General features: G+C 47.9%; 7 protein-coding genes across 7 annotated transcripts, besides 33 other annotated features; 3 read left to right on the top strand and 4 right to left on the bottom strand.

The window, feature by feature from the left end:
* Positions 1–256: 256 nt before the first annotated feature.
* Positions 257–372: a microsatellite.
* A 31-nt stretch (positions 373–403) lies between these two features.
* Positions 404–3,388, bottom strand: PVX_084660 (acetyl CoA synthetase, putative; the record flags this gene model as incomplete). The annotated part of the gene is made up of 1 exon (XM_001616549.1): positions 404–3,388. One exon carries the CDS (start codon positions 3,386–3,388, stop codon positions 404–406), a length of 2,985 nt encoding a protein of 994 aa, XP_001616599.1.
* Positions 1,518–1,540: a microsatellite.
* Positions 3,389–4,798: 1,410 nt separating the features above from the next.
* Positions 4,799–4,826: a microsatellite.
* Positions 4,827–5,074: 248 nt separating this feature from the next.
* PVX_084655 (41-2 protein antigen precursor, putative) lies at positions 5,075–5,939 on the bottom strand. Its single transcript, XM_001616548.1, has one exon. The coding sequence runs from the start codon at positions 5,645–5,647 to the stop codon at positions 5,090–5,092; it is 558 nt and encodes a 185-aa protein (XP_001616598.1). The 5' UTR covers positions 5,648–5,939; the 3' UTR covers positions 5,075–5,089.
* A 62-nt stretch (positions 5,940–6,001) lies between these two features.
* Positions 6,002–6,022: a microsatellite.
* Positions 6,023–6,044: 22 nt separating this feature from the next.
* Positions 6,045–6,068: a microsatellite.
* Positions 6,069–7,451: 1,383 nt separating this feature from the next.
* Positions 7,452–7,472: a microsatellite.
* Positions 7,473–7,876: 404 nt separating this feature from the next.
* Positions 7,877–7,917: a microsatellite.
* Positions 7,918–8,280: 363 nt separating this feature from the next.
* PVX_084650 (DnaJ domain containing protein) lies at positions 8,281–11,745 on the top strand. Its single transcript, XM_001616547.1, has 2 exons — positions 8,281–9,084; positions 9,650–11,745. Exons 1-2 carry the CDS (start codon positions 9,019–9,021, stop codon positions 10,847–10,849), a joined length of 1,266 nt encoding a protein of 421 aa, XP_001616597.1. The 5' UTR covers positions 8,281–9,018; the 3' UTR covers positions 10,850–11,745.
* Positions 8,657–8,779: a microsatellite.
* Positions 9,128–9,194: a microsatellite.
* Positions 9,384–9,404: a microsatellite.
* Positions 9,467–9,578: a microsatellite.
* Positions 9,715–9,738: a microsatellite.
* Positions 11,746–12,996: 1,251 nt separating the features above from the next.
* Positions 12,997–15,197, bottom strand: PVX_084645 (hypothetical protein, conserved; the record flags this gene model as incomplete). Its single annotated transcript, XM_001616546.1, has 1 exon — positions 12,997–15,197. Exon 1 carries the CDS (start codon positions 15,028–15,030, stop codon positions 12,997–12,999), a length of 2,034 nt encoding a protein of 677 aa, XP_001616596.1. The 5' UTR covers positions 15,031–15,197.
* Positions 13,096–13,121: a microsatellite.
* Positions 13,180–13,204: a microsatellite.
* Positions 14,526–14,550: a microsatellite.
* Positions 14,632–14,677: a microsatellite.
* A 272-nt stretch (positions 15,198–15,469) lies between the features above and the next one.
* Positions 15,470–15,497: a microsatellite.
* A 1,008-nt stretch (positions 15,498–16,505) lies between these two features.
* Positions 16,506–16,534: a microsatellite.
* Positions 16,535–16,990: 456 nt separating this feature from the next.
* Positions 16,991–17,017: a microsatellite.
* Positions 17,003–17,022: a microsatellite.
* A 240-nt stretch (positions 17,023–17,262) lies between these two features.
* Positions 17,263–17,292: a microsatellite.
* A 422-nt stretch (positions 17,293–17,714) lies between these two features.
* On the top strand, positions 17,715–19,117 carry PVX_084640 (hypothetical protein; the record flags this gene model as incomplete). Its single annotated transcript, XM_001616545.1, has 3 exons — positions 17,715–17,783; positions 17,893–18,138; positions 18,409–19,117. The coding sequence occupies 3 exons, from the start codon at positions 17,715–17,717 to the stop codon at positions 18,820–18,822; spliced, it is 729 nt and encodes a 242-aa protein (XP_001616595.1). The 3' UTR covers positions 18,823–19,117.
* Positions 18,298–18,357: a microsatellite.
* Positions 18,358–18,415: a microsatellite.
* Positions 19,118–19,225: 108 nt separating the features above from the next.
* Positions 19,226–19,275: a microsatellite.
* A 48-nt stretch (positions 19,276–19,323) lies between these two features.
* PVX_084635 (hypothetical protein, conserved) lies at positions 19,324–21,618 on the bottom strand (the record flags this gene model as incomplete). The annotated part of the gene is made up of 1 exon (XM_001616544.1): positions 19,324–21,618. The coding sequence occupies exon 1, from the start codon at positions 20,968–20,970 to the stop codon at positions 19,324–19,326; it is 1,647 nt and encodes a 548-aa protein (XP_001616594.1). The 5' UTR covers positions 20,971–21,618.
* Positions 19,767–19,800: a microsatellite.
* Positions 20,355–20,383: a microsatellite.
* Positions 20,550–20,569: a microsatellite.
* Positions 21,057–21,088: a microsatellite.
* A 214-nt stretch (positions 21,619–21,832) lies between the features above and the next one.
* PVX_084630 (glutathione peroxidase, putative) lies at positions 21,833–23,061 on the top strand (the record flags this gene model as incomplete). Its single annotated transcript, XM_001616543.1, has 3 exons — positions 21,833–22,346; positions 22,576–22,746; positions 22,918–23,061. Exons 1-3 carry the CDS (start codon positions 22,056–22,058, stop codon positions 23,059–23,061), a joined length of 606 nt encoding a protein of 201 aa, XP_001616593.1. The 5' UTR covers positions 21,833–22,055.
* Positions 21,898–21,929: a microsatellite.
* Positions 21,917–21,973: a microsatellite.
* Positions 22,986–23,008: a microsatellite.
* Positions 23,062–23,163: 102 nt separating the features above from the next.
* Positions 23,164–23,191: a microsatellite.
* A 407-nt stretch (positions 23,192–23,598) lies between these two features.
* Positions 23,599–23,622: a microsatellite.
* Positions 23,623–23,763: the final 141 nt, after the last annotated feature.

Here is a 23,763-nt window from a genome sequence, read left to right as displayed (position 1 = left end):
TGGGGTAATCCCCCTCCTCCTTTTGAACGAGAGGGCCAAGCTGGGCCTCGTCACAGGGGTCACTTGGGGACGGCCCCTTTTTGTCACACCGGTTTGGCTCCCTACACCCAGGTGGGTTGAAGCACGCGCAGTGAGTTGCGGCTAGCCGAATGAGCTTCGCTAGCGTAGCGTCGTTAGCTTAGCTGAGCTTAACTTCGTTTAGCTTAACCTCGTTTAGATTAGCTTCTCTTAGCTTAACCTCTTTTAGCTCCGTTCAGTTTGACTTTGCGGGCGAGGCGACCGCCCAGTCGGCCGCTCAACGTGGAACCGCTGGGGCGACCCGTTTGCTTTAAAATGGGCCACGTTGAAAGTGCGCGCAGGAGTGTAGCGGCGTAACGGCGTAGCGGCGCAACTTCTTAACTGATTAACCGCTTAACTGCTTAACCGCGTAGCAGAGTACGTCGCCCTGCTCGTGGTCTACCGCGTAGGACAGGGCCGTGAGCTGCTCCGCGAAGGGGGAGTCCTTCTTCAGGTAGACGAAGGTGCCGGTGCAGTGCTGGCTGCTGGAAAAAACGTGCAGCTTCTGAATCAGGTGGGTAAACGTGGGTGCGTCGGCTGCATAGACATAGCAGTGATTACAGTGCTGTCTCTTCTCCGTTTTTATTAAGCCAGCCACTTGGCCGTTCCGCATGTGCAGGATGACGTTGTAGAGGTCGTAGTCGGCGTTGCAGAGCTCGTAGGCGAAGAGCTTCGTCTTGATGCTCTCCTCCGAGGTGAAGAAGAAGGCGCTGTGGTGCAGCTCTCGGGCGTTCTTTTGGAGAAAGGCGTGCATGAGTTTGACGTCGTAGGGGTGGATGCTCCTGGTGAGGGAGGCCATCAGCTGCGGTTGGGGGGCTTCTCCACGGGGGGGCAGCTCCCCCTCCATCTGCTTCTCCGCCTGCTGCGTATTCTCCTGATGCGTATTCTCCCGCCGCTTTTCCCCGGTGACCCCGTCAAAGAAGACCATCTCCACGGGGTACTTCCTCGCAAAGGCGCTGTACAGGGGGTCCCTCCTGGCCGAGTGAAACGACTCCGGGGTAACACCTCTACGGAGAGTGAATCTGGCGTCCAGAGCGAGGATCTCGCTGCCCGAAACGAACAGCGGATTTATGTCACACTCGTTAATGTAGGGAAGAAGGTCCAAAACAAGGTCCGAAAAATTGATAATCTTGCTGATGAGCTTAGGGATATCCCCCTGTTTGAACCTGGAGGATTTTCCCAACAAGGCCTGGTAAATTTTGGTCTCCTTCATCATGTGGTGTGTGTAGGAATAACTGAGTGGGGGGATCAGCAGGACGTTGTCTTTGAATATTTCCACGTAGGAACCCCCTGAGCCGAACAGCAAAACGGGTCCGAAATTCGCATCGAAGTAGTACCCTAGAATTAGCTCAATTCCGTCGTTAGTGTTGATCATACGCTGGATGGTAACTCCTTTGAATTCGCTTTCTAAGTTGTATTTTTTTACACCCTCTTGAATGGATTTATACGCCTGGGTGAGTTCCTCCCTGCTGTTTATGTTCAGGATGACTCCGCCGATGTCCTTCTTATGCGTAATGGTGTCTGAGTGGATTTTCATGGCGCACGGGAAGGTAATTCTTGCCGCGTTCTGTTCTATTTCTTCCAAAGTGTGAAAGATTTCCGTCGGGACTGTCGCAATGCCGTAGCTCTGAAGGATTCGCTTCGAGTCGAATTCGTTTAGAATGTAGTTTTTTTTTTGCAGCGCGTTTAGGATTACACCTTCTGGGGTGTTATTGCTGCTCAGCTGTTTAGTGCCTCCTTCCTCTTCTGCCATTTTTGGGTAGCCCCCTTTCGCTGCGCCCCCAAAGTGTTTACAAATGAGCCCATTCACGTAGTAGTTCTGCTCTGCATCTGCAAAGAAGCTGGGGATTTCCTCATACAGGTTCTGAATGTGCATCATATTTCGGTACAGCTTTAGCAAATTCTGTGCTGAGTGCTCCGGGTGGACGAATGTGGGGATGTTGTTCTTATTTAGAAGGTTGGTAGATTCTTCTAGGGATACCCCCCCGAGGTAGTTACACAGGATGAGTCTCCCCTGCTTGGTTACATCCTCCTTCACTCTGATGATCTCCTTTGCGGTGTTCAACGGGTCCGTAACGCTTTGAGGGGATAACAATATTATGATGTTCTTAAACTGCTCATCTGTTAGCAACGCTTCGATCGTTTTTTTATACAACAGGGGGGAGGCATCTCCGAGGATGTCCACTGGGTTGGACCTACTCCACGATGGGGGCAAAAACGCATCTAGCTTCTTCTTCAAATTTTCATTAAGGTTGGAGAGATTCCCCTCATTTTTTACAATGTTATCTACTAGGAGGACCCCCGGCCCCCCCGCATTGGTCACAACGCAGACTTCATTCGTCTCTGGGTAGCTAGAAAGGTTAAGTATTTTACACATGTTAAAAAGCTCTTCAAAATTATCTACCACTAGAACCCCTAACTTCCTCATAGATGCATAGAATATTTCGTAATTTCCTACCATAGAACCCGTGTGCGAAATGGCTGCCTCTGCCGCTTTGGCTGTTTTTCCGCTCTTCAAAAGGATGATGGGCTTGTATAGGCACACCTTCTTGCAAACGGCCACAAACTTGTTCATGTCCCCAATGGATTCTACATACAGAAGGATATACTTGGTATTTTCGTCGTAGAAGAGGTACTCTACTAACTCAAAAAATTGCACATCGCACATAGAACCCACAGAAATGAAGTGAGAAAAACCGATGTTGTGTTGTAGAGAGAGGTCTAGGGCAGCTGAACAGATGGCTCCACTCTGGGAGAGCAAAGAGAAATTCCCCTTAAGTATTTGATTGTCTGCAAAGGAAGCATTCATATTATGGTACGAGTGAATAATGCCTAAACAGTTGGGGCCTATAATTCTGATCCCATTATTTTTCGCTACATCTATTATTTGCTGCTCTAGCTTTGTTCCTTCAGAACCCGTTTCCTTAAACCCAGCTGTTACGATTACTACCCCTTTTACATTTTTGCTTTTCAAATCTTTCATCACTCCTAGGACGTGGTCCCTTGGCACTGCTATCACTGCCAAGTCAATTTGTTCCTCGGGAATATCTCCAACCGTTTTGTAGCTCTCACGGTTATATACCTTCCCTCCCTTGCTGTTGACGAAATATAACCTGTACGTTTCGTCTCCTTTCATTAGGTTCTTCACAATGGAGTTTCCTACGGACCCCGGCCTCTCCGTCGCCCCGATCACCCCGATGCTCCTTGGCTTGAACAGGTAGTTCAGGCTGTTCTTCAGGTTCCCCACCTGCTGCACATTTCGGTTGTACCCCACCCACACGCTGCAGTAGTTCCGCAGCGCCCCCGGCTTGCACCGTTTCGCCAGAATCATCTGGGGGGAAAGCGGCAGGAGTGGGAGCGGCAGGAGTAGGAGCGGAAAAACGAGCAAAGGAGCTTACGCAACGGACAAGCGAGTGGCAACACACCTCACTACGCGCACCGATCTGAGCTTCACTTCTCTTCCGAACGGGTGGAGCAACCCTTTTTCACCCCTGTGTGTAGGCCAAAAACGCGCGTGGAACAGGCTTTCTTCCTTTCGCCTCCGAAAAAAAAAAAAAAAAAACTCCTTCACATTATTGATTGTAATGTATGCAGTTACTTAGAGAGGGGACCCCCTTTGCACCTCTACCTCCTACTATGTGGTGCACTACAGGGAGAAGTAGAGGGGGCTATCCGGGCGAGCTACACATGTGTGTCGTTCTGCGGGGGGAGTAGGTAAAAACAGCAGCTCCGCTGCAGCGATGTGTGCTGCCAAGATGCCAAATCTGCTACACGTAAATGAAAAAAAAAACGTACACTTTGTGCCGAATGGCGGGTGGAAAGAGGGAAACGCAGGGAAAATGCAAAAGGTGCAATCTCGCTTGATGGCAGCAGAAAGCTGAACAGATGGAGGTGCCCACTTGCGCGAGGTTCTGATGAGAGGGCCCCTTTGGGGGGAAGGGGGGTCACTTGGTCTTAAGTAAAACGAACAGGAAAGGGGAAACTTGTCTGGTGGTTTATTGCACGTTGGTATAGTTTTTACGTGAAAGGGGAAAATGGGTTCACTTGGGGGCATACGCGGTGTGGAAATTTCTCCGTAGGTTTTTTTTTTCGACAGCATTTTTTTTCCGCTGCTTCTTTTTTCCGTGGCTTTTTTTTTCGACGGCATTTTTTTTTTCCCATGGCTTCTTTTTTTCTGATGAGAAATGCCCAGATGTACACAGATAGGAAGTGCCCCATGAGCAGGATCACCCCCCCCGCGATCGATTCATACCTTTATATGCACTCAGCGAACAGTTGAGGAATATCCCTCCCCGGGAAGGGGGGGGCAGTTCGCGCCAATTGTGTACGTGTATGCTCGACTGTGCTGATGCGTGAAGGTGCATGCAAATGTAGTGTCGTGCAGATGGGCAGCCCCGCTGCCGAGCAGCATATGCACTGCGTAAGAGAAAGTTATCATTTGAGTCACCCGGTGCGGCCGGCGAAGTGGAAGGGGCCCCGGGGGGTGTGATCTCCCATTTTTCACCACAGGTGGGGGAAACGAATTCGCACGGCCGGTCGCCGCGGCTGCACCGGGCATGCATGTACGCGGGGAAGTATTTCCCACGTATGTTCCCACGTATGTTTTGCGTATGTTCATAAGCATATTCATAGGTATGTTTTTTTTTTTTTTTTTTTTTTTTCTTTCCAGGGGTGTAAAACTTTGGAAGCGCCCCTTGTAGACGCCCCCCCACAGGGCCTTCACCCCCTCGCTCGCTGCCGATTAATTTCCCCACGGGTGAATCTCCATACACATAGCACATACATACCACACACATGGGGGATACGAATCCCAAGAAAGTTTAACCACGCAGGGTGAGTGACCGACTCGTATGTTATTCCCCACGGGTGGGTACTCCTGTGCAGGAGCCCATTTGGAAATTTCATCAAAAAAAAAACAAAAAAAGCAAAGCAAATGTAGCGAAGTGGAGGAGATATGCCATCCTCTTAGCAAATTAAATTTTCTTTTTTTTCTTTTTTTTCTTTTTTTTCTTTTTTTCTTTACTTCTTTTCTTTACTTCTCTCCCCTCTCCCGGTTCACAACCTCCGGGTAGAACTTTATAAAAATGGTGGTGTTGAAATTTTTCTCATCCTCATACACCGTGTGCGCGGTCACCTCTGCCTGGAACTCCGCGCTGCAGAGCATCCCCTCGACGATGCCAGCAGCGAAGGAGGCGCAGTTTATATTTCCGTAGTCCTTGGGCACGCTAATAAACCTGTTAAGTAAAATGTTCTTGTCGCAGAGCATATACTCGTAAATGCTATCCTGCGATTTGAGCAAATCTGAAGAGTGCTGGAAAAGATATTTCCACAAATGCTTTGAGAGGAAGGTCAAGATGCTGATGATGTTTACACACCTCTTCGTTTTATTCTTATATGGTAGGTATTCGTTTAGCTTGTAACCAACTCGTAATCCCATTTCATGTAGGGAATCCTCGATTCGGTACCCCCGCTTGCTCTTCCATAGGCAGTATTGCACAATTTCGCTAAACAGAAGGCTAAATGCGCTCAAACTGACTTCTTGCGGCGCTCTGTTGAGTTCTGCCTCCATTGGGTTTTTCCCCCTCTCCATTTTTTCTCAAAAGAATACTCTGTGGTGAAAATGTTATGGTGGCTACTACGGGGCCTTTCTACGTGTATACACCCCCTGTGTGTAACAGCCTTAAGGGGGTTCCTCCCTCTGGTTGGTTAATTTTGCTATGAAATGTTTAGGTGCGATGTTCCCCCCTGCCCGTACTACTTGGGGATTACCTCACCAGGGGCAGCTAACCGGGAAGCATCTCCCCTTCGCGCGAACGGAAAAAACAACGCCTTCGTTGGGACTCTCCGTTTGTGCCCTTTTCAGGATGAATTTGCCAAAATGTGAAAAAAAAAAAAAAAAAAAAAAAACTTATAACTTTATGCTTTACCCCTCTATGCATGTAATCCACCACGCGGGCTTCCCCCTCCCCAGCGTGGATTTTTTTTTCCCTCTATGCCTTAACTGCACCATGGGGGGAGAGTCCATTCATGTGGGCCCTCCCCCCGCTGCTCTATGCGTATGCTAAGCGATCTAATTTTTTTCTTTTCACCCCACGGGTTGTGAAAAATATTTGGAGCACCTCTAATGGGGGGAGGATTCCTCACATAACAGCACAATCTGTTAACATACATGTAAACACCCTGTGAACACTTTTAAAGAGGGCCTTCCTTTTCGCCTGAACAGTCAGGCAAAATTGTCAAGACGGGGCGCCACTACGAGGCAGCCTAACGAAACGCAAGCGCACCAAAAAGTTAATCTTCTCCATTCGGCAAATTGGCGGGGGGTGTACTCCATTTCGGCTCTCCCCCCAGTGGCTGCTTCGCAATTGGTAAGTGGGCCAACCTGCGCCGCTCCACCGCTGCATCACTTCTGCGTGTGCCCCCTTGTTAGAGCCAAGCATAAGAACACCTGCACCTTCCAAATTAGGGACAACCGCGCGACGGATTAAACCTCAACATGATGGTAATTCTGTGGAGAAGTGGCTGAGGGGTGTTCCACTCAAGTGGGGCTCTTTCCTTATGGCCCGTCTGCCCCTCCTAACTGACCAACATCTATTTCACATAGAATTGAGCGAATGTGCAAGGCGGCATTTAAAAAAGCACCAAAGTGGGGAGATACCCACCTCTGCTTATTCAACTTTGCAACGTCAATGATAAAGGTGGTGGAATAAAAAAAAAAAAAAATTCGCCACCTTTTGCAAACGTGGTGTACAACTCGGGTGGGGGTGTCAGATGGACAGCCTCTACACCTCCGTTCATTTGGGAAGAACGTGGTGATAAGTAAATTTTTTTTTTTTCCGAGAGGAGAACAGCCAAAATGTGCGCTTCACCTATTGGGGGTGTGGCGGAACAAAACAGCTGCGTAACAGCTAGTCAATTAAATGCGCTGAACATATTTGGACGTTGCTGCAGAGCGGTTTTCACTTGGCACCCTCTCCACTTTGTATTTGGCTACACGTATGGAGGTGTACCCCTACGTCTGTACTATGTGTGTATGTTTTACTGGGCCCCTATCCGCCGCTTGCGTGCCCTTCACAAGGGTACCCATGGAATGCGCTCCCCATAAGGAGGAAGGCACCACTTGTAAGAAAAAGGCGAACTTCTCATGGGGTCACCCAGCTGTGCTGAACAGAGAAAGGGAATATCCCTGCCTACACCTGCAGTGCCACTTCTACCAATTAGCTCTTTTTTTTGCGGAAGGAATTGCACACAGGTGGCCCCCTTCCCTTTCGCCGAGCCTTTTCACCCTACACAAGTTGGGCATCCGCATGTGCAGTAGTGCCGCTGTGCCGCTTAGCGAAGAAAAACTGAAACCTTTTGGTGGGGAAAACTTTCGAGGAAGGAAACCCCTCGCGTGGCTCAGAGGACATGTGGCCTGAGCGCAGCTGCTGACGTGGTGGAAAACACGTGGCCGCGAACGAGGCGGCGTATGTGGCCTAGTGGCAAAAAGAAAAAAGGTCTATTTCCACCAAAGGGGTGCCTTTTTCAAAGACAAACGGAACTTCCAAAAGTGACTTGATCACGAGAGGGCGGCCCACATCAACTGGGAATTTTTTCCTCCAGCGTAGGAAGCGGCGAACGGAAAAATGAGAGAAGTTGGTGCGAGCGATGTTCCCACATGGGAGTGCATACATGCATAGAGATGCATAATAACCCATTTGATTGCCCCCTCCTGCTACGTACCTGCCCACGCGCACCACTTGGCGCCAAACGAATGAAGATCCATGGGTGACCTTCCTCATCGCTTTTAAAAGAATCCGCCGTGCCTTTTACATAATACACGCATTCGAAATGTACATATGCATACGTATACAGAGATGCATCAGCATAAGGGGTGGCACAAATATGTAGCAAAATAGGAAGTGGCCAAAAAAAAAAAAAAAATAATACGCCCTTGTTTTTCCCAGTTGAAGCGTACATAAGATAAGTATACGGAAAGGTAGATATGCATCCACGAATGTTCCTTCATCAACCTATCCACCCAGCCGCGCGCGTACTTCCCTTCATTCCCGTGCGCCTATGCACGAGCAAGCGTTTCTTGCGCTTTGTTAGCAGCCTACCACTACAGCCGCTACTACCGCTGCCGCGCGAACGCCGAGGGGGAGAGGGGCTTTAAAAAAAAATAATTCGCCACCGATGCAGCTGCAACATGCGCTTTTTTCGAAACAGCCATGAACATCAAATGGCAGGGAAAAAAAAAAAAATAATAATAAAATAATGTAACAATGTAATAATAAAAGCGGGAAACGCAAGAAATGCAACAAAAGCAACAAATGCAAGAAAAGGAAAAACCAAAGGAGGGGAAAAAATTAAAGAGTGAAAATGCTCACGTACACTGCATAAGCCATCGCTGATCCAGCCTACCAGCGCCTACATATCATTTAGCATTTTTGCGCATACGTAACTCGTGCATATGTATACATACGTACATGCTTAACATCACCAGGGGTACCCCCACGTGCGTACATAAACGTATATAAACGTACGTAAAATACATAAACGTATACGAACGTACGTAATACATAAACGTATATGAACGTACATGCATACCACATACGTATATATACGTAAACGTACATTCCCTTCGTGCGTACATGCGTTACATCCGTATTTGTACTCGAACACAAACGCGAACACGTGCCGTATGAGCAAAGCCAAATTAAAAAAAAAAGGAGAAAAAAACGCGCGACGAAAAAGAAACCCTTAAAAGAAGCAAGCAGGAGAAGAAGCAGAAAAACGTACATCCATCCTCATCAATCACCCATTGTACGAAAAAAAAAATTGCGTGAACATCTCCTAAAAAACGCAGCCATACGAATTGAGCGGCACATAACTCGAAGAGTTATCATTTGTAGAGCCTCCCAAAGCTGATAATTTTACAAAAACTACTGTTCACATCCCCTACATTTAAGAAAGTGAAAAATGTTTTTCTCTTCTGGTTTCCCCTTCGATTCTATGGGCGGGCAACAGGCCCGTAGGAAAAGAGAAGTAAGAAAGAGAGAGGAGTGAGCGGCGGGGAGGAGCTGCAAATGCCCCCAGCGGGGGAAATTCTCCCACTGAGTTGGCATACATATGGAAGCACGCCTTTGTACATGCTTGAAAAAAATACGGTTCCTTTTTACCAATTTACGCAACTCCTCGCATATGCAAACATGTACATACATATGTAGCCACGCGCCGCTGGGCTGCAACCCGCGCGCATAAGTTTCGTTAACATGTGCCATGCTGCGTACGTACACAGGTGGAAGCGGGTTGTTGTGTGGCGCGCGCGCCCTTAAGGCTGTGCATGTGGAAAAGTCAAATGTGGCTATACCAACACTGAGCTGCCACAATGCCACCTCCCCGCTTTGTCCTTTTCCGCATTTTCCAACGTGCTCCCTTTTTTTGCGCACAACGAAGGGAAAACGCCGCCCTGCAGTCGAACGATTGAATAGCTAGCTAAAAAAAAAAAAAAAAAACATACAAATATACAAATATACAAATAAAACGCCTGAACAGATCATACAAATTTGCCTTTTTTTTTTTTTTTTTTTTCTTTCCCCCCCCCGTTCAGGTAAACAATTCAAAATATTATGAAGTTTTGAATTTAAAAAAAAACTGCACAACGGATGAAGTAAAAAAAGCGTACAGAAAACTAGCTATAATACATCACCCAGATAAGGGAGGAGACCCAGAGAAATTTAAAGAGATCTCGAGAGCGTACGAAGTTCTGTCTGATGAGGAAAAGAGGAAATTGTACGACGAGTACGGAGAGGAAGGCCTCGAAAATGGAGAACAGCCAGCCGACGCAACCGACCTGTTTGACTTCATACTGAATGCAGGAAAGGGAAAGAAAAAGAGAGGAGAAGATATTGTAAGCGAAGTGAAGGTAACTCTGGAGCAGCTATACAACGGAGCGACCAAAAAATTAGCTATCAGTAAAGATGTTATATGTGCCAATTGTGAAGGTCACGGTGGGCCAAAGGATGCCAAAGTGGATTGCAAGCAGTGCAACGGAAGAGGAACGAAAACGTACATGAGGTATCACTCCAGTGTGTTACATCAAACGGAAGTGACCTGCAACGGATGTAGAGGAAAGGGAAAAATATTTAACGAAAAGGATAAGTGTGCAAATTGTAAAGGAGGATGCGTTTTAAAAACAAGAAAAATTATTGAAGTGTATATTCCAAAGGGAGCCCCCAACAAACACAAAATAGTGTTCAATGGAGAAGCAGACGAAAAGCCAAATGTAATTACAGGAAATCTCGTCGTCATACTGAATGAGAAACCGCATCAGCTATTTAGGAGAGAAGGAGTCGATTTGTTTATCACTCATAAGATTTCCCTATACGAATCGCTAACCGGATTTGTTGCGGAAATTATGCACCTAGATGAAAGGAAAATTTTAGTGGACTGTACAAACTCGGGTTTTGTGAGACATGGAGATATTAGAGAAATCGCGGAAGAGGGAATGCCAACGTATAAGGACCCTTTTAAGAAGGGGAACCTGTACATTACGTTCGAGGTGGAGTACCCCATGGATTTGGTCATAACAAATGAGAAGAAGGAAATCTTGAAGGTTTTGAAAAAGCAAAATGAAATTGAAAAGAAATACGATTTGGAAAATAGCGAATGTGAAGTGGTTACTTGCCAGGCCGTCGACAAGGAGTACCTGAAGCAGAGACTCAGCAAGCAGCAGCAGCAGGAGGCCTACGATGACGAGGATCATCAGCCCGAGATGGAGGGCCAGAGAGTGGCCTGCGCGCAGCAGTGAGGGGCCACCCCATGAAAAGCGGCCATCCCAAAGTTGCGCCGTTACCGCCAACTGCATGGAGCGTTTCGCCCGAAGAGGCACTCATAACAGTGGCGCAATTTACAAACGGGAGAAAAGAAGAAGTGGCCCAGCAGGACGAATCGAACGGGTAAAGCGAAAGCGGCGGTGTGTTGGCGGCGTGTTAGCAGCGTGTTGGCGTACCTTAACGCCGCAATTAGAAACCCCCAAAAAGGAAAAGCAGAGGCCATCACCGCACGAAGATACCATCACCGCACGCAGAGACCACCACCGCGCAGAAACCATCACCGCGCAGAAACCATCACCGCGCGCAGATACCCTCACTGCACGAAGAGACGCCCCATTTTAACCAAGACAGTGTACGTGCCAGACGTGAGCAGCGAACGGGGAAACCGATGCGCACTTCGTCGCGTTGCGCCCCCTTGTTCGTCAGCCATGCAGCAGAGGCGGCATGACCCTATTTTAAAAGCAGCGTGTGTTCGAGATGCCTGCCCCGCGGTAGAGTCCAGCTCTGAATGAGGACGCGCAGTTGTAACGAAGTGGCTCACGTTTCCCCCCCCCAGTTCTTTGGCGTCAGGCATGCCTTTGCTCGCCATGCGTGTGTCGATGTATGCACGCACGAAAGCACGTAGGCATGCGCTCTTGTACCCCCCTATGCACATATAGGCGCGCACGCGGACGTGTAAAACCAAGCCAGAGTTGCACCCCCAAACGGCAGCAGCGGCAGAAGCAACTGCAGAAGCAACTGCAACTGCGAGAGCGACGAACCGATTCGATCGACGGGAGCAAGTGAGTGTGTGCGCCCAGAGGACCAACAGTTACATATTCATCACAAATTTTCTTTTTTTTGGTTTTTTGCATAGCTGGTTTAACTTTTGTGGCTGGAAGGCTAAATTGAATTAATTTTTTTTTTTTTTTTCCCTACCCTAATTGCATATATGACCCCACGCGTGCACGAGTGCACGTGTGAAAAACGCTTATGTATAGGCATCTGCGCGTTTGTGCATTCACACGTCCGTGTGATCGTGTGTCTAGGTGACCATGCATTCACCTGACCATGCATTCACATGCCCATGTGACCATGCCTCATGTACGCTGTGCATGCTATGCATGCGTGTGTGCACCCCGCGCACGTACATAAGAACAACGCTTCCCTCTTTTTCGCCTCCTTTACAATCACACATATGGAAGTATTTGCCTCAGCTTTTAGGGGAGCCGCCTACCGTGTGATTGGCGGTGAAAGGGAAAAGGGCGGGGTAATCGGCGATAGCCAGCCAGGTGAAGCACATTGCCGAAGGAGCTGCATCCCTGTTCTTTCCCCTGACGTGGCTAACCTAGGAAATGGGTGGACCAAGATGAGCGAATGGCAGTTTTGCCCCCTTCGCAATTGCGTGCCTGTTCGTCGCATCGGGGTGGTCCCTTCCCCGTCAGGTTCACGTTAGGTTGGTCTCTCCAAAGAGTGATGGCAGAGCGTAGCAGTGTACCGTTGAGCGGGTCCCCGACGTGAATGGTACTAACATACGGGGTATAGCGGCACATTCTCCTACGTTGGCCCCCCCCCTCAAGTGTTTCCCCTTTCGTAAGTGCGTCCAACACGCATGGCAGAGTGTTGTACCTCTACACGTAGGAGGCCAAAAAATGGGGCCCACAACCCCCGTTACGTTAGGGGAATGGGGAGGGGTACATTTGGCAGATAAGAAGTGATCATCTGACGGGGGAGTCTTTGCTGCTCACCGGGAGAAGGCCAACCAGCATGGCCGTTCCGGTTAACACTCCCTTTTGGGGGTACCCATTTCTGTTGGTGCAACTAATCATAGATGATGACGCACAGAGGGGCACCTCCCCTTCCCCCCAAAATAAGAACATCAGTTTGGTCAATTTTGCAAAAGAGAGAGAAACTTCCTCACAGAGGTTAAATCAGCAGGTGTTTTTCAATTTGGCTACATCTTTCCAGAGGGAAAAAAAAAAGAATGCAAAAGGGTGGTAAACCGTTTGGGGGAATGTTCCACGCGGTGGGGGTCCACAAGAAGGGGTCCACCTCGTCGGTGAGGAGCTGCTTAACAGAAGAGGAACACACACTGTAGGGGGTTTCCCTTTTGGTGAGAAGCCCCTTTGATGGGGTGGCCTCCCTACGGTTCGTCCTCCTGGGCGTCCTCTTCGGCGTTCTCCTGGGTGTCCGCCTCCGCATCGCCCTCCCCCGTTTGCTGATTCTTCTTCTTTTTCTTCTTCTTCTGAGGGGCCTTCTTCTTCTGCTCCTGCACGAAGTTGGCGCCCGGTGTTTTTGGCTTGCTAAGCCTCTGCGTAGTCTTCTTGGCATTCATAAACCCATTTAGGGTGAAGCTCGCCGCGGCAGATGTCCCAGGGGCCCTGTAAACGCCAGTTTTCTTAGAATCGATCCCGAGCTGCTTATGTATGTACATCTGCGCATTGGAGTTTTCCACGTAGGTACCCAGAGAAGCATCCGTTTCACAAAATTTAATCTTGTTAAGGGGAAGAATAATAACGTTGTATAATTCTTCAAAATTTATTCTGCTGACGATAAATCCATTATGCGTAAAGATTTTCAAATGGTTGTCCACCCGAAGTCTTGGGTGAGTCGTAGCAGTTAAGAAATGCTTCCCATCATTAAAAAATTCGCAGACGACTGCACATGACGATTTCGTTTTTGTGACTTCCTTCTTAGTGGAGGTATTCCACAGGGTGATGTCTCCACTTAAATTCCCAAAGCCACCTGTTAGAAGCAGCTTTTCAGAGCCATTCAATTTTAAGGTGTTAAATTTATGCCTTCCAAACGAATGAGCTACATTAGCACATCTGTCATATGAAACAATTTCTGCTGGGATGTCTCCTTTGCAAACGTAAAACTTATTTTGATTATACGACCAGATGCAATCATAGATTTGGCCTCGATCTGTCATTATGTTCACTTCGCTATACTTTTCTGTTTCTATAAAAAATAAATTGCTAAGTCCGTAGTAGTACTGCTTCTCCTTATCTACCTGTGTGTGTACATTTAGCAAAACGGCAGTGGCATTTTTGTTCCAACTGAGTTTCATCTCATCTGAATTGAAAAAGGACTTGGTGTATAAATGACTCTGCAAATTGGACGAATTAAAAATTTTAAAAACGGATGGCTTGCCCTTACTCCCTCTTTCGTATGTCGCCAGGAGGACTCCTTTTTTTTTACTTTGCTCAGGGGAGACGTCAAAGAATTCCAAATTTTCAAAATGCGCCTTGCTTACGTAGGACGCGAAGTCGTTGTCCTTATACACAAAAATGCTGCTGTTCATTCGGAGGGCACACACGGACTCGCTGTCGCTCCACTTGTAGAAGGGCCACGTCTTGCTGCTGTAGCTTTTCAGCGTGTCCACGCGCACGGGCGGAGCCACAGCGTTAAGCGGGTTGTGCTGGTTGGGCAGTTCGTGCTGGTTGTGCTGGTTGGGCAGTTCGTGCTGGTTGTGCTGATCGTGCTGCTCGTTCTGGCCGCCCTCCCCGCACTCATCATCGCTTTGCTCTGAGCCGTCGCGCTGGCCCCCCTTGCCGGCGGCATCCCCCTTTTTCTTCTTTTTCTTCTTCTTCCCAGCCACCCCGCCAACCCTATACACGAACAAATTGTGCGCTGACACCTCCGGCTTGTACTGGCAGTACAGCACCAGGTGGCTGTCCTTAGGGCTGCTACAAATTGCCTTTATGGGCGTCTTCGCCCTGATTTGAAAGGAAGACCCATTCGTCTCCCCCTGTAACTCTATCACTTCTGCCACGTGTAAGTTGCCCTTCCTCACCAGAATTATTTTTTTATAATCGTTTGTGCAAGTGGCTAGCTCCACATCGTCGAACTCTTTGTAAATGCGAATGCCCCGGTTGATCACAAAGTCGTTGTTGAATTTGTTCCCCGTTTTTTTCGCGTGCGTTGCGGCCAGGGTCCCATTGCTCCTGCTCTCCTTCACATCAGCGCACTCGCGTTTCGCACTTTCGCCGGGGACCCCGCCATCCGCTTCGCTCCGTTTGATCTGCTCCTCTATATCCTCAACAATGCAGCTGCTGAAGCTTACGTCGTACTCGTACACCGTTGCCTTGTTTTTGCTCACCGCCAGGAAGAACAGGTTGCTCTTGCTGTTACTGTTGCTGTTGCTGTTGCCGTGGCTTGGCTCCTTCGACGCCATTTTTCGCGGCGATGTGCTCGTCAGTCGAGGCGGCTCCCCCGCGTGAGCGCAATCCAACGCGGTTAGGGGTGGTTAGCGGTGGTCAGCGGGGAGTGAGCGGCCTATCAACAACCTGTCAACGGCCTGCCTGCGATCTTCCGCTGGGGGGAACGCATCCCGGGCATGTTCGTGGCCCTCCTCCGCTTATCCCGTTAAAGGATGGTAAACTTCGAATTGTGCTTCCAATTTGGGAAGGGGGACTCCCACCCAGGCACCAAAAAAAAACGCTAACAGGTGGAGAAGGTTAGAAGTTAAGGAGGTGGGAAGTTGCGAAGATATTTTTTTTATATATGTAGTTTTTTTTTTTTTTTTTTTTTTTTTTTTCCCGATATCCCCCCCAGGCACATATTTCCCCTTTTAAGGCAGCTAACCAATGGTGCGTTGGAAGGGCCTTTCCTGCGAGATGCATACGCCTCTTTCCTTTTTTCCTCAACTGTAATGACCCTTTGTGAGGGTGGGTCACTCCTCCCAACACGCTCGCATACTGAAGTGAAGGGAAGGGAAAACACGCTAATCCACGTTGCAGTTTACCTGTACATGTAAATGCTCATCCGTGCACATAAGGAGAAGAGAACCCAACCGTAAGCTACCCCCTTTGTCATCCCATTGGCTATTTATTTACACACCATTGTTACTTTCTTTTTTTTTTTTTTTTTACGCTGAGGGTTTAGTTGCCGCTATGAGGAGAGGACTCAAAGGTATATCCTCCCATGGAGGATGCGTACAGTGCCCACCATCCCCACTGGCATACATACAGAAGGGTACCTTTTTACGAATGCATTATGATGCCTCGCTCGACTGAATTGGTTTGCTCTAGGTTAGGTTCAGCAACGTTTGTTGCCCACATTTCGGGTTTTATAAAACACATTTGTTCCATCCCACAAAGAGGTGCCTCCCATCTGCACGTTTTAGCTGAGGTGGTGGAATGTGAGGCATCTGCTGAGGTGACCTTACGCGTTCTCATTTGACGAAGGGTTCATATATGCAGTGACCACCTTGCGGGGTGCTGGCAGGGAGTGATCTGCGCGATGTGGCCTAATAATCCCATCTGCAGTCTCTCCGGATTAGTGCCTACCCATGTGTGTACACAGGACGTGGTAGGACGCCCCTGCAGAGGAGAGAGGGGGGGAGCAAAAGAGAAGCGAACCGCTACTCCTCAGCGCATTAGCGCCATCCATCCATCGCTGAAGGTCCTTCCGTTTGGCGACTGAGCGGGTTGGCCGTGTCACTCCCAAAAAGAGAAAAAAAAAAAAACTCACAACTTAAGAGTGCGTTCCAACGTCAAATGGTGTCTTTTTTTTTCAAATTGGCTAACATAACCATTGAGCTCACTCGTTCACTCGTTCGTTCGTTCGTTTGTTTATTTACTTTTTATTTTTTTTTTTTTCCGTGCGAGTGTAAGTTGCACAGTTGGTGCTAGATTTTCCGTTTTTTTTTTATAACCCCGATTTGCTTTCTCTCCAGCTTTGTCTGTTTGGGGTGAGCGAGGTGGGTTCCATGGCCAAAGCTGCTTGAAACGGAAAATTGCTTGCAAAAATGCTTCCAACAATGCCTCCAAAACTGCCTCCAAAATCCCCCCCAGTGGAGCTCCTCTTTTGAGCTGGGCGGCTCTGCTCAGGCTGCGCGTTCCCAAGGAGGGACCTTCCCACCTTTTCTCCACTTTTTCTTCTACCCTTTTTTTTTCCACTTTTCCTTCACTTTTTTTTTCCTCTTTTTTTCTCCATTTTTTCTCCACTTCTTCTCACTTCTTTTTCCCAATTTTGTCTTTTTTGTTTATTTACTCTCAAACCACTAACTTTGTGGCCGCTCAAGCGTCTCACTCGTTGCGGAAAAAAAAAAAAAAAAAAAATTATAAAAGGGCCAACGGGGTGAGAGAGTTGAAGAAACAATTAGAGAGGGGCGTTCCCACACATTCAATGAGAAGCAAAACTTAAGCGTGGCTCTCTCCGCGGCGCTCAACAGACAGGCTACATATCTTTACTCCCCCGCGATGCATCCTTTTTTTGTTTCCCCCAAACGTATGTCAACAGTTAGCGGATTATTTGAAATACATTAATGCACTAAGCTTGGAAGGTTCTGCTGTTTGGTGTTTTTTTTTTTTTTTAATTTTTTTTTTTTTCCCTCCGCCCGTCTTGTTCCCTTAGCGTATTCCCTCCATCCTGTGAGCCGTTCCTCCATCGCGCCGCTTAACAAAGCAAATGCCCGTTGGGCGGAACGCACCACCACTCGCCACTGCGCATGCGTAGCCCCCCGACTGGCGCGCAATTGCTTTGTTAAGCGGCGCGAAAGAGGCGGCGCAAAAGAGGCATAGCAAAGGCAACCAAGCCTGCGCAACGAAGCCCTCCCCGCGAAGCCCTCCCCGCGAAGCCCTCCCAACGAAGAGAACACAGCTGAACCAGATCGGCAACTCAAAGCAGAGCTGTACAGCAGGAGGTGGCAAAAAAGGAACAACCCCGGGTACAAAATTGCGTACTTTGCTCTCCCCCCACGCGAGAGAAAAAATTTGCAAATTTTTCCTTTTCGCCATTGAGAAGTTGGCCGCCTCGCTTTTGGTCGCCACACCTTTGGCAGCTATCCATTCGAAGCTGCCCCCCTTTTGGCTACGCATTTATGCCGCCAAGTGCGCACCCCCCCCAGCCCAAACCATGAGAGTAACCCCCCTGTGGATACTAAGCTTCCTCTTTGCCCTCGCGTTGGCACACGCCCTTGAAAATGTAAGGCAGGAAGGGAACCCCCCCAGGGAAAAGCAATCCTACCCACATAGAAGCGTTAACAGATGGGTGGAAAAATTCCCATTCTGTTTTCCTCACCCCCCCCTCGCAGGAAGTTAAGCAAGAAATCGCAGTCATCCACAAGAACGTCGTGAAGAAGGTGCCGCTGAAAAAGTGGGGCGACTTGGTGAATGACTCCATCAGTGTGATAATCGAAGCGAACAGTTTAAAAAACAAAAAACTACAGGAGCAAGATTTGGTCATTTGGAACAATGGCAAGCGCATGAATGAGAAATATTTTAATTCGGATCACTTCCGAAGGGGAAACAAAAATGTGTACGTCTTTCTGTCTGGCCAGGTAAGGCCGCCAGTGCAGCTTCGAAAAAGGCAGCTGCGCCTTCCTCCCTACCCGCGCAGCGCCGGCGGCAGCAGCGGCGGCAGCAGCGGCGGCAGCGGCGGCGGCAGCAGCGGCGGTAGTAGTAGCAGTAGTAGTAGCAATAGTAGCAATAGTAGTAGTAGTAGCAGTAGCAGCAACGATAATACCACCCCTTACAACGATGACGACCCCCCTCATCTGCCCTTTCTCCCTTCCCCCCTCATCTGCCCTTTCTCCCTTCCCCCCCTCCAGATCGCCGGGGCAAACTGCTTCACCGCGGAGAACATTTACAACACCCTGGCGGACCAAGTCACCAAGTACACAGGGGTTATAAAAAAATATCTGCACCTGGATGACAACGCCAGCGAGGAATGGACCTCCATGAAGGAGCTCCTGTTACTCTTAATGAAATCGAAGGACCTGAGGGACCTGGTCGTTGGCATCAAAACGGACGAGCATATCGAAGCTGTGAGGCAGAAGATCCTGGAGCTGACGCAGAAGAATAAAAACTACCAAATCTTTTTTGACATTCTGAGGGAGCACAAAATTGTCTACAACATCCTCAACAGCAAGGACAAGTGGAAGACCTTCGTCAAGGAGAACCTCGCCAATTTGAAGAAGCTGCTGGAGCCCTACTACGCCAATGTGCGCGCGGACGACTTGTGAGGTGGGCACACCACAGGGATGGCCACAGGGATGGCGCCTACGACGGTTGCTGAGATAGTTGCTGAGGTGGTTGCCCAGATGGACTCTTCGACATACGCTGCAATATATGCCGCGAAAGCAGCTGCGTGGTGATCGTAACCGTGGTGGCGCGCGCTCCGCACCTCGCAGGCGATACTCCGCAGAGTACCCCGCAAAATACCCCGCTGAATACCCCGCGCAGTGCTCAGCGCACCCGAACCGCAACTGCTTTTTTAATTTGTATACTCCGAAACATTTTGAACAACTTAAACGTAGGTTAAAAAAAAAAAAATAAATAAAAATAAATAAATAAATTTATGTATAAATAAATGTCCGTTATTTGGTTCCCCCATGGGGAGCAGCCCCTGCGCGTGCAAAATTGGAAAAAAAAAGAAAGTTATCATTTTATTTTGTTTAAATCAAACCGCTCGAACGTCGCCCTGCGAAGGCGTAAAGTCACGTGAACCACTCGAACCGCTCCAATTAAAAGTTCAGCGAGAAGGACAGCCCCAAGTTACCGAAGGGGAGGGCCTTCACAAACCCGTACGACCCCAACAAATGCAAGGAGTCGTCCGGAATGCAATTCAGCTTGACATTAAATTTCCCCTTAACGTACTGCGTTGAGATGTTCAAATTCGTGTCCGGGATCCTGTAGGCAACTGCGCAGTGGAAGGGGGAGTACTTCCCAGGGAAACCTTCCACGTTTGCCTCGAGTTGTTCCTGCAAAATCTCAATTTGCTTTTGTTGATTGTCTATGATGTGTAAAATATTTTGATAATTCTTGCTTCGCTCAATTTCTTTAATGAGCCTTTTCTTCTTTTTTTTGGTCAAATCGTGCGATAATTTTTTTACGTAATTTATATTTTTTTTTATTAACTGTTCATATTTTTCCATCGGAAAGTGGTACGCAAAGTTGGAGAGACTGGAGGGATGCCGCTTCCGCTGCTCCTCCTCCGCAACGCCGCTGTCCCTGCTCATCCTTTCGTATAGGGAAAATTTAAAACTCGCGGGGAGTAAACTCTGCAACTTCTTTTCATACGCTTCGAACGTTTTATTAACATGATTAACGTAGGAAATGTAATCCGCGTTGCTTTCCCTGTGCGAGAGGACCGTTTCTTTAATATCGTCCAATGCCTTCAACTTGACGGACTGAATTTTATACAATAAAATGTTGTACAGATTCTCCTCAATCGTCTTAACGATATCGAGGAAGCAGTTGTAATTGCTCTGCAGATATTCTTCCCTCACTTTTTCATTTCGCATATTCTGCACATCCGCTAGGTGTGTGTGCTCGAGGTGCTTCCGCTCAAAGTCGCTCAGTATGTGGAGGACGAAGCCTCTCAAGTTGTCCTTCTTATCTATGCCCTTCGTATATGAACAGAAGATCGTTTGAAGCGATAGAATCACTCTGCTTTTGAAGTTTTCTAAATGCTGTTTGTATGTGGCCACGTTTTTTAGCGCCTCTTTGGGGTTGCTCTCCAGGTTGCTAAGCTCGATGCATCCCTCCGATTCGCACCCGTGGGGGGTGCTCAGCGGGGGCACCTCCCCCGGTGGTGCTCCTCCGGTGGGTGGCTTCCCCACTTGTGGTACTCCTCCGGAGGGTTGTTTCCCCACTTGTGGCACTTCTGCACTGGGTTGCTTCCCCTCCTGTGGCACTTCTACACTGGGTTGCTTCCCCTCCTGTGGCACTTCTACACTGGGTTGCTTCCCCTCCTGTGGCACTTCTACACTGGGTTGCTTCCCCTCCTGTGGTACTTCTGCACTGGGTTGCTTCCCCTCCTGTGGTACTCCTCCATCGGATGGCCGCCCCCCCCTCTTCTTTTTCCCCTCATTGCTCTTATCAAAGATTGAAAAAATCGAGCAGGCCTTATACCTGTTAAGCTTGTACGCCTGGCGTTTCCTTCTTTTTTTATTCTGAACGTACAGGTAACTTTTTGGCTTGCAATTTCTGTTAATGTTGTATGGCCACTTATTCCTGTTCGGATGGACACAACTGGGGGTCTTTACTCCGTTGAGGACTCTGCCCCAGTGCAGTTCCTCCTGCCATTTGTGCCATCTCCCATGCAGATGTGTGTTCACCACGAACAGGAGAAGTGCGCATCCAATCAGGTTCTTAATTAAAAATAGCATGTTCTGTGTGCGCGGTCATTTGGTGTTTTGTTCTGTTTTGCTATGGTGTGACCTGGCTTGGCTTGCGGGGAGAGGCATCCGATCGCACGTGATGACATGTGAGTGTATGTAGGGGGTAGTATGGACATTCCTCCACGCACCGCAAGTGTGTGAGTTAATATGGTCATAATACACCGGTATAGCCATACGCCCATACACCACACGTGCGAAACCCTTTCCTTCCCTTCCGCGGAGGTGGACCGGGTTGGAAGAACAAACAGAGGGCGCACTCAATGAAATTCACATCTCAAGTATGCTTAATTTTCGTTTGCAATTTTTTCATTGTGAGGCTTCCACAAATTGGTGCTTCCTGCGTGTAGAGGCTCGCCTGATCGTTCTTCTTCCCCTTTGAGGGGCGAACTGGAAAAAAAAAAAAAATTCGCGTTCTGCTTAAAAAAAGAGAGAAAAAAGAAATCGTTTTGAAAGGATAATACGCACGTAGAACGACTGGAGCTCTGCCCTCTTGAGAAAAATCTCCCCAAAAAGGTTGCTTATTTGCAAAATAGCCACAAATTATGTAGCCTCTTCGCTTCGCCTAACTTGAATTTCATTTTGCTCTTGCGTAACCTTCCCATCATTTTACATGGCGACATTGACAGAATTTCCCCCAACTCCGATTTCCACGCTGCATGTGCGAATTGTGTGGAGAGAACAAAAAAGGAGCCATCATGCGTAGCATGGCGCATTCTCCGGGGAGCGAGCAAATCACCGCCAGTCTGTGCACGCCCGTGGAGGGTTTTTCTTCAGTTAGCTAAGTTGCGAAATTTTGCCTGAACAAGTCAGCAAAAGAAAAAAAAAAAAAAAAAAAAAATAAAATAACAGTGACAGTGACAGTGACAGTGACAGTGACAATAGCAGCAGCATTAGTGAAGAAGCAAAATAGCTGTAATGCGGAACAGCATAATCGAGCAAAATAACACCATGTGAGGAGGCTTTCTTTTTTCCCTTCCCACTGCAAAAAAAAAGCAAAACAAGAATTACACCTGTGCGTTGCACGAAATATCGGTTATACAAAAAAGGAAAAGCATTTTCCTGAACTCCTACCCATGATGAAACTTTTCCTGTTTTCACTGCTATTCGTCGTGTTGTTAATTTTAAGAAGAAATCCTGCCAACATGTTTAGCTTCTTCAAAAAAATAACCGTTTCGAAAGGGGAGTTGCGCCCCTCCATTTATGATTACCATGTGAAGAAGCTGGATGGAACAACTGTGCCGATGTCTACTTACAAGAACAAGGTTTTGCTGATTGTTAACTCTGCGTCCAAGTGCGGCTTAACGCGGAAGCATGTGGATCAGCTTAACGAGTTGCACGATCGATTGAACGAGCGGGGATTAGAGGTTCGCGATTTGACCAAATGGAGGGGGTATTCCACCTGTTATGAAAGCCCCCTTTCGAACGCGCCCGCATTGGCTGATTAGCGGCTGCCCACTATAGGAATGGGCTTTCCAGTTTGCCGCTTTTCCCCGCAATGTGATTGTCCCGTCTTACATCATTGTCCTCTTCGTATATCCTTATCCCCTTCCTACATCCCTGCCCACTTCGTATATTGCTATCCCCCCTTTTCAGATTTTGGCCTTCCCGACCAGCCAGTTCCTAAGCCAGGAATTTCCCAACACGTGTGACATTTCCTCATTTAACGAGAAAAACAAAATCAAATATAACTTCTTCTCCCCGATTGAAGTCAATGGAGAAAACACTCATGAGCTGTTCAAATTTTTGAAAGCCAACTGTGACTCGGTAGGTGATTTTTGCGAATTGTGGATTTCCATCGTGCGAAGTTGTGCCCTAGGGGTGATCGCATTTGTATGCTGTGCAGGTGCAAAGTGATTGCCGCTACATGTTGCACATTAATATGAACATGCACGTTACCTCTTTTTTTTTTTTTTTTTTTTTTTATCCCCCCGCTAGATGCACGACAAGAACGGACAGCTAGAAAACATCGGATGGAACTTTGGAAAATTTTTAGTTAACAGGAGCGGAAACGTAGTCAGTTATTTTTCCCCAAGAACTAACCCCCTTGACATTGAGAAGAACATAACCGAATTGTTGTAAAAGAAAAAAAAAAAAAAAAAAAAAAAGCAGAGTTAAGTGCAGATCAGGATGGATGAATAGGCTCCTCCTTCTTCTCCACCTCGCCCCCGTGATGGTGGTTTTTTTTTCCCCCCTCAGGGAGAAAAGGCAACTTGCTATTCCCCCTACCGGTGTGCATTCTCCCCCGAGCAACCTACTGTATACATACAAGCGCCATTTTCAAATGCGCTTTGAAAAAGAAAGCAGTTTGCTTTCCCCCCCCGTTATCATGGTACATTCAAACACTGAATTTACCTCAAAAAGGGGGGCTTTTCCTTTTAGCTGCAAAAAGAACCAATTATACTGGGGAACGTAATTAAGCCGCTTGCAAGCGGTTATATGATGTGTTTTTATTAAAAATGAAACGCTTATTTATATTTTTGCTACTCTTTTGCTTAACCTCGTCATGTGTTCCTTTTTCTTTTTTTTTTTTTTTTTTCGTAAAAATTGTGTAACTGTGGATTTGACCCCATGTTGGGTTAAGCATACGAGTGGTAGCCGCAAAAATTGGTGCACCGAGCGTATGCATACATATAAGCAAGCATACATAGGTAAGCTCGCTCGGCATACGCGTGGGGAATTTTCACGCGGGTTGATTGCGTGCTGCTTCGGTGCCTCGCTCAACCACAGTGAAGAAAAACTAATTCCATTGGCTACTACATCAGGCCAGAAAAAGAAATACTT

The sequence above is a fragment of the Plasmodium vivax genome, chromosome 13 (genome assembly GCF_000002415.2).
Source record: "Plasmodium vivax chromosome 13, whole genome shotgun sequence".
NCBI lineage: Eukaryota > Apicomplexa > Aconoidasida > Haemosporida > Plasmodiidae > Plasmodium > Plasmodium vivax.
Note: the sequence above shows the minus strand (reverse complement) of the source record. Positions and strands in the feature narration are given on the sequence as shown.

Excerpts from the sequence above, each read along its gene's own strand:
- PVX_084655 (XM_001616548.1), bottom strand. The coding sequence starts at position 5,647 with ATGGAGAGGGGGAAAAACCCAATGGAGGCAGAACTCAACAGAGCGCCG.
- PVX_084650 (XM_001616547.1), top strand. The coding sequence starts at position 9,019 with ATGTTTTTCTCTTCTGGTTTCCCCTTCGATTCTATGGGCGGGCAACAG. Across the intron at positions 9,085-9,649 it reads AGGCCCGTAGGAAAAGAGAA|GTAAACAATTCAAAATATTA; the intron begins GTAAGAAAGAGA and ends CCCCCCGTTCAG.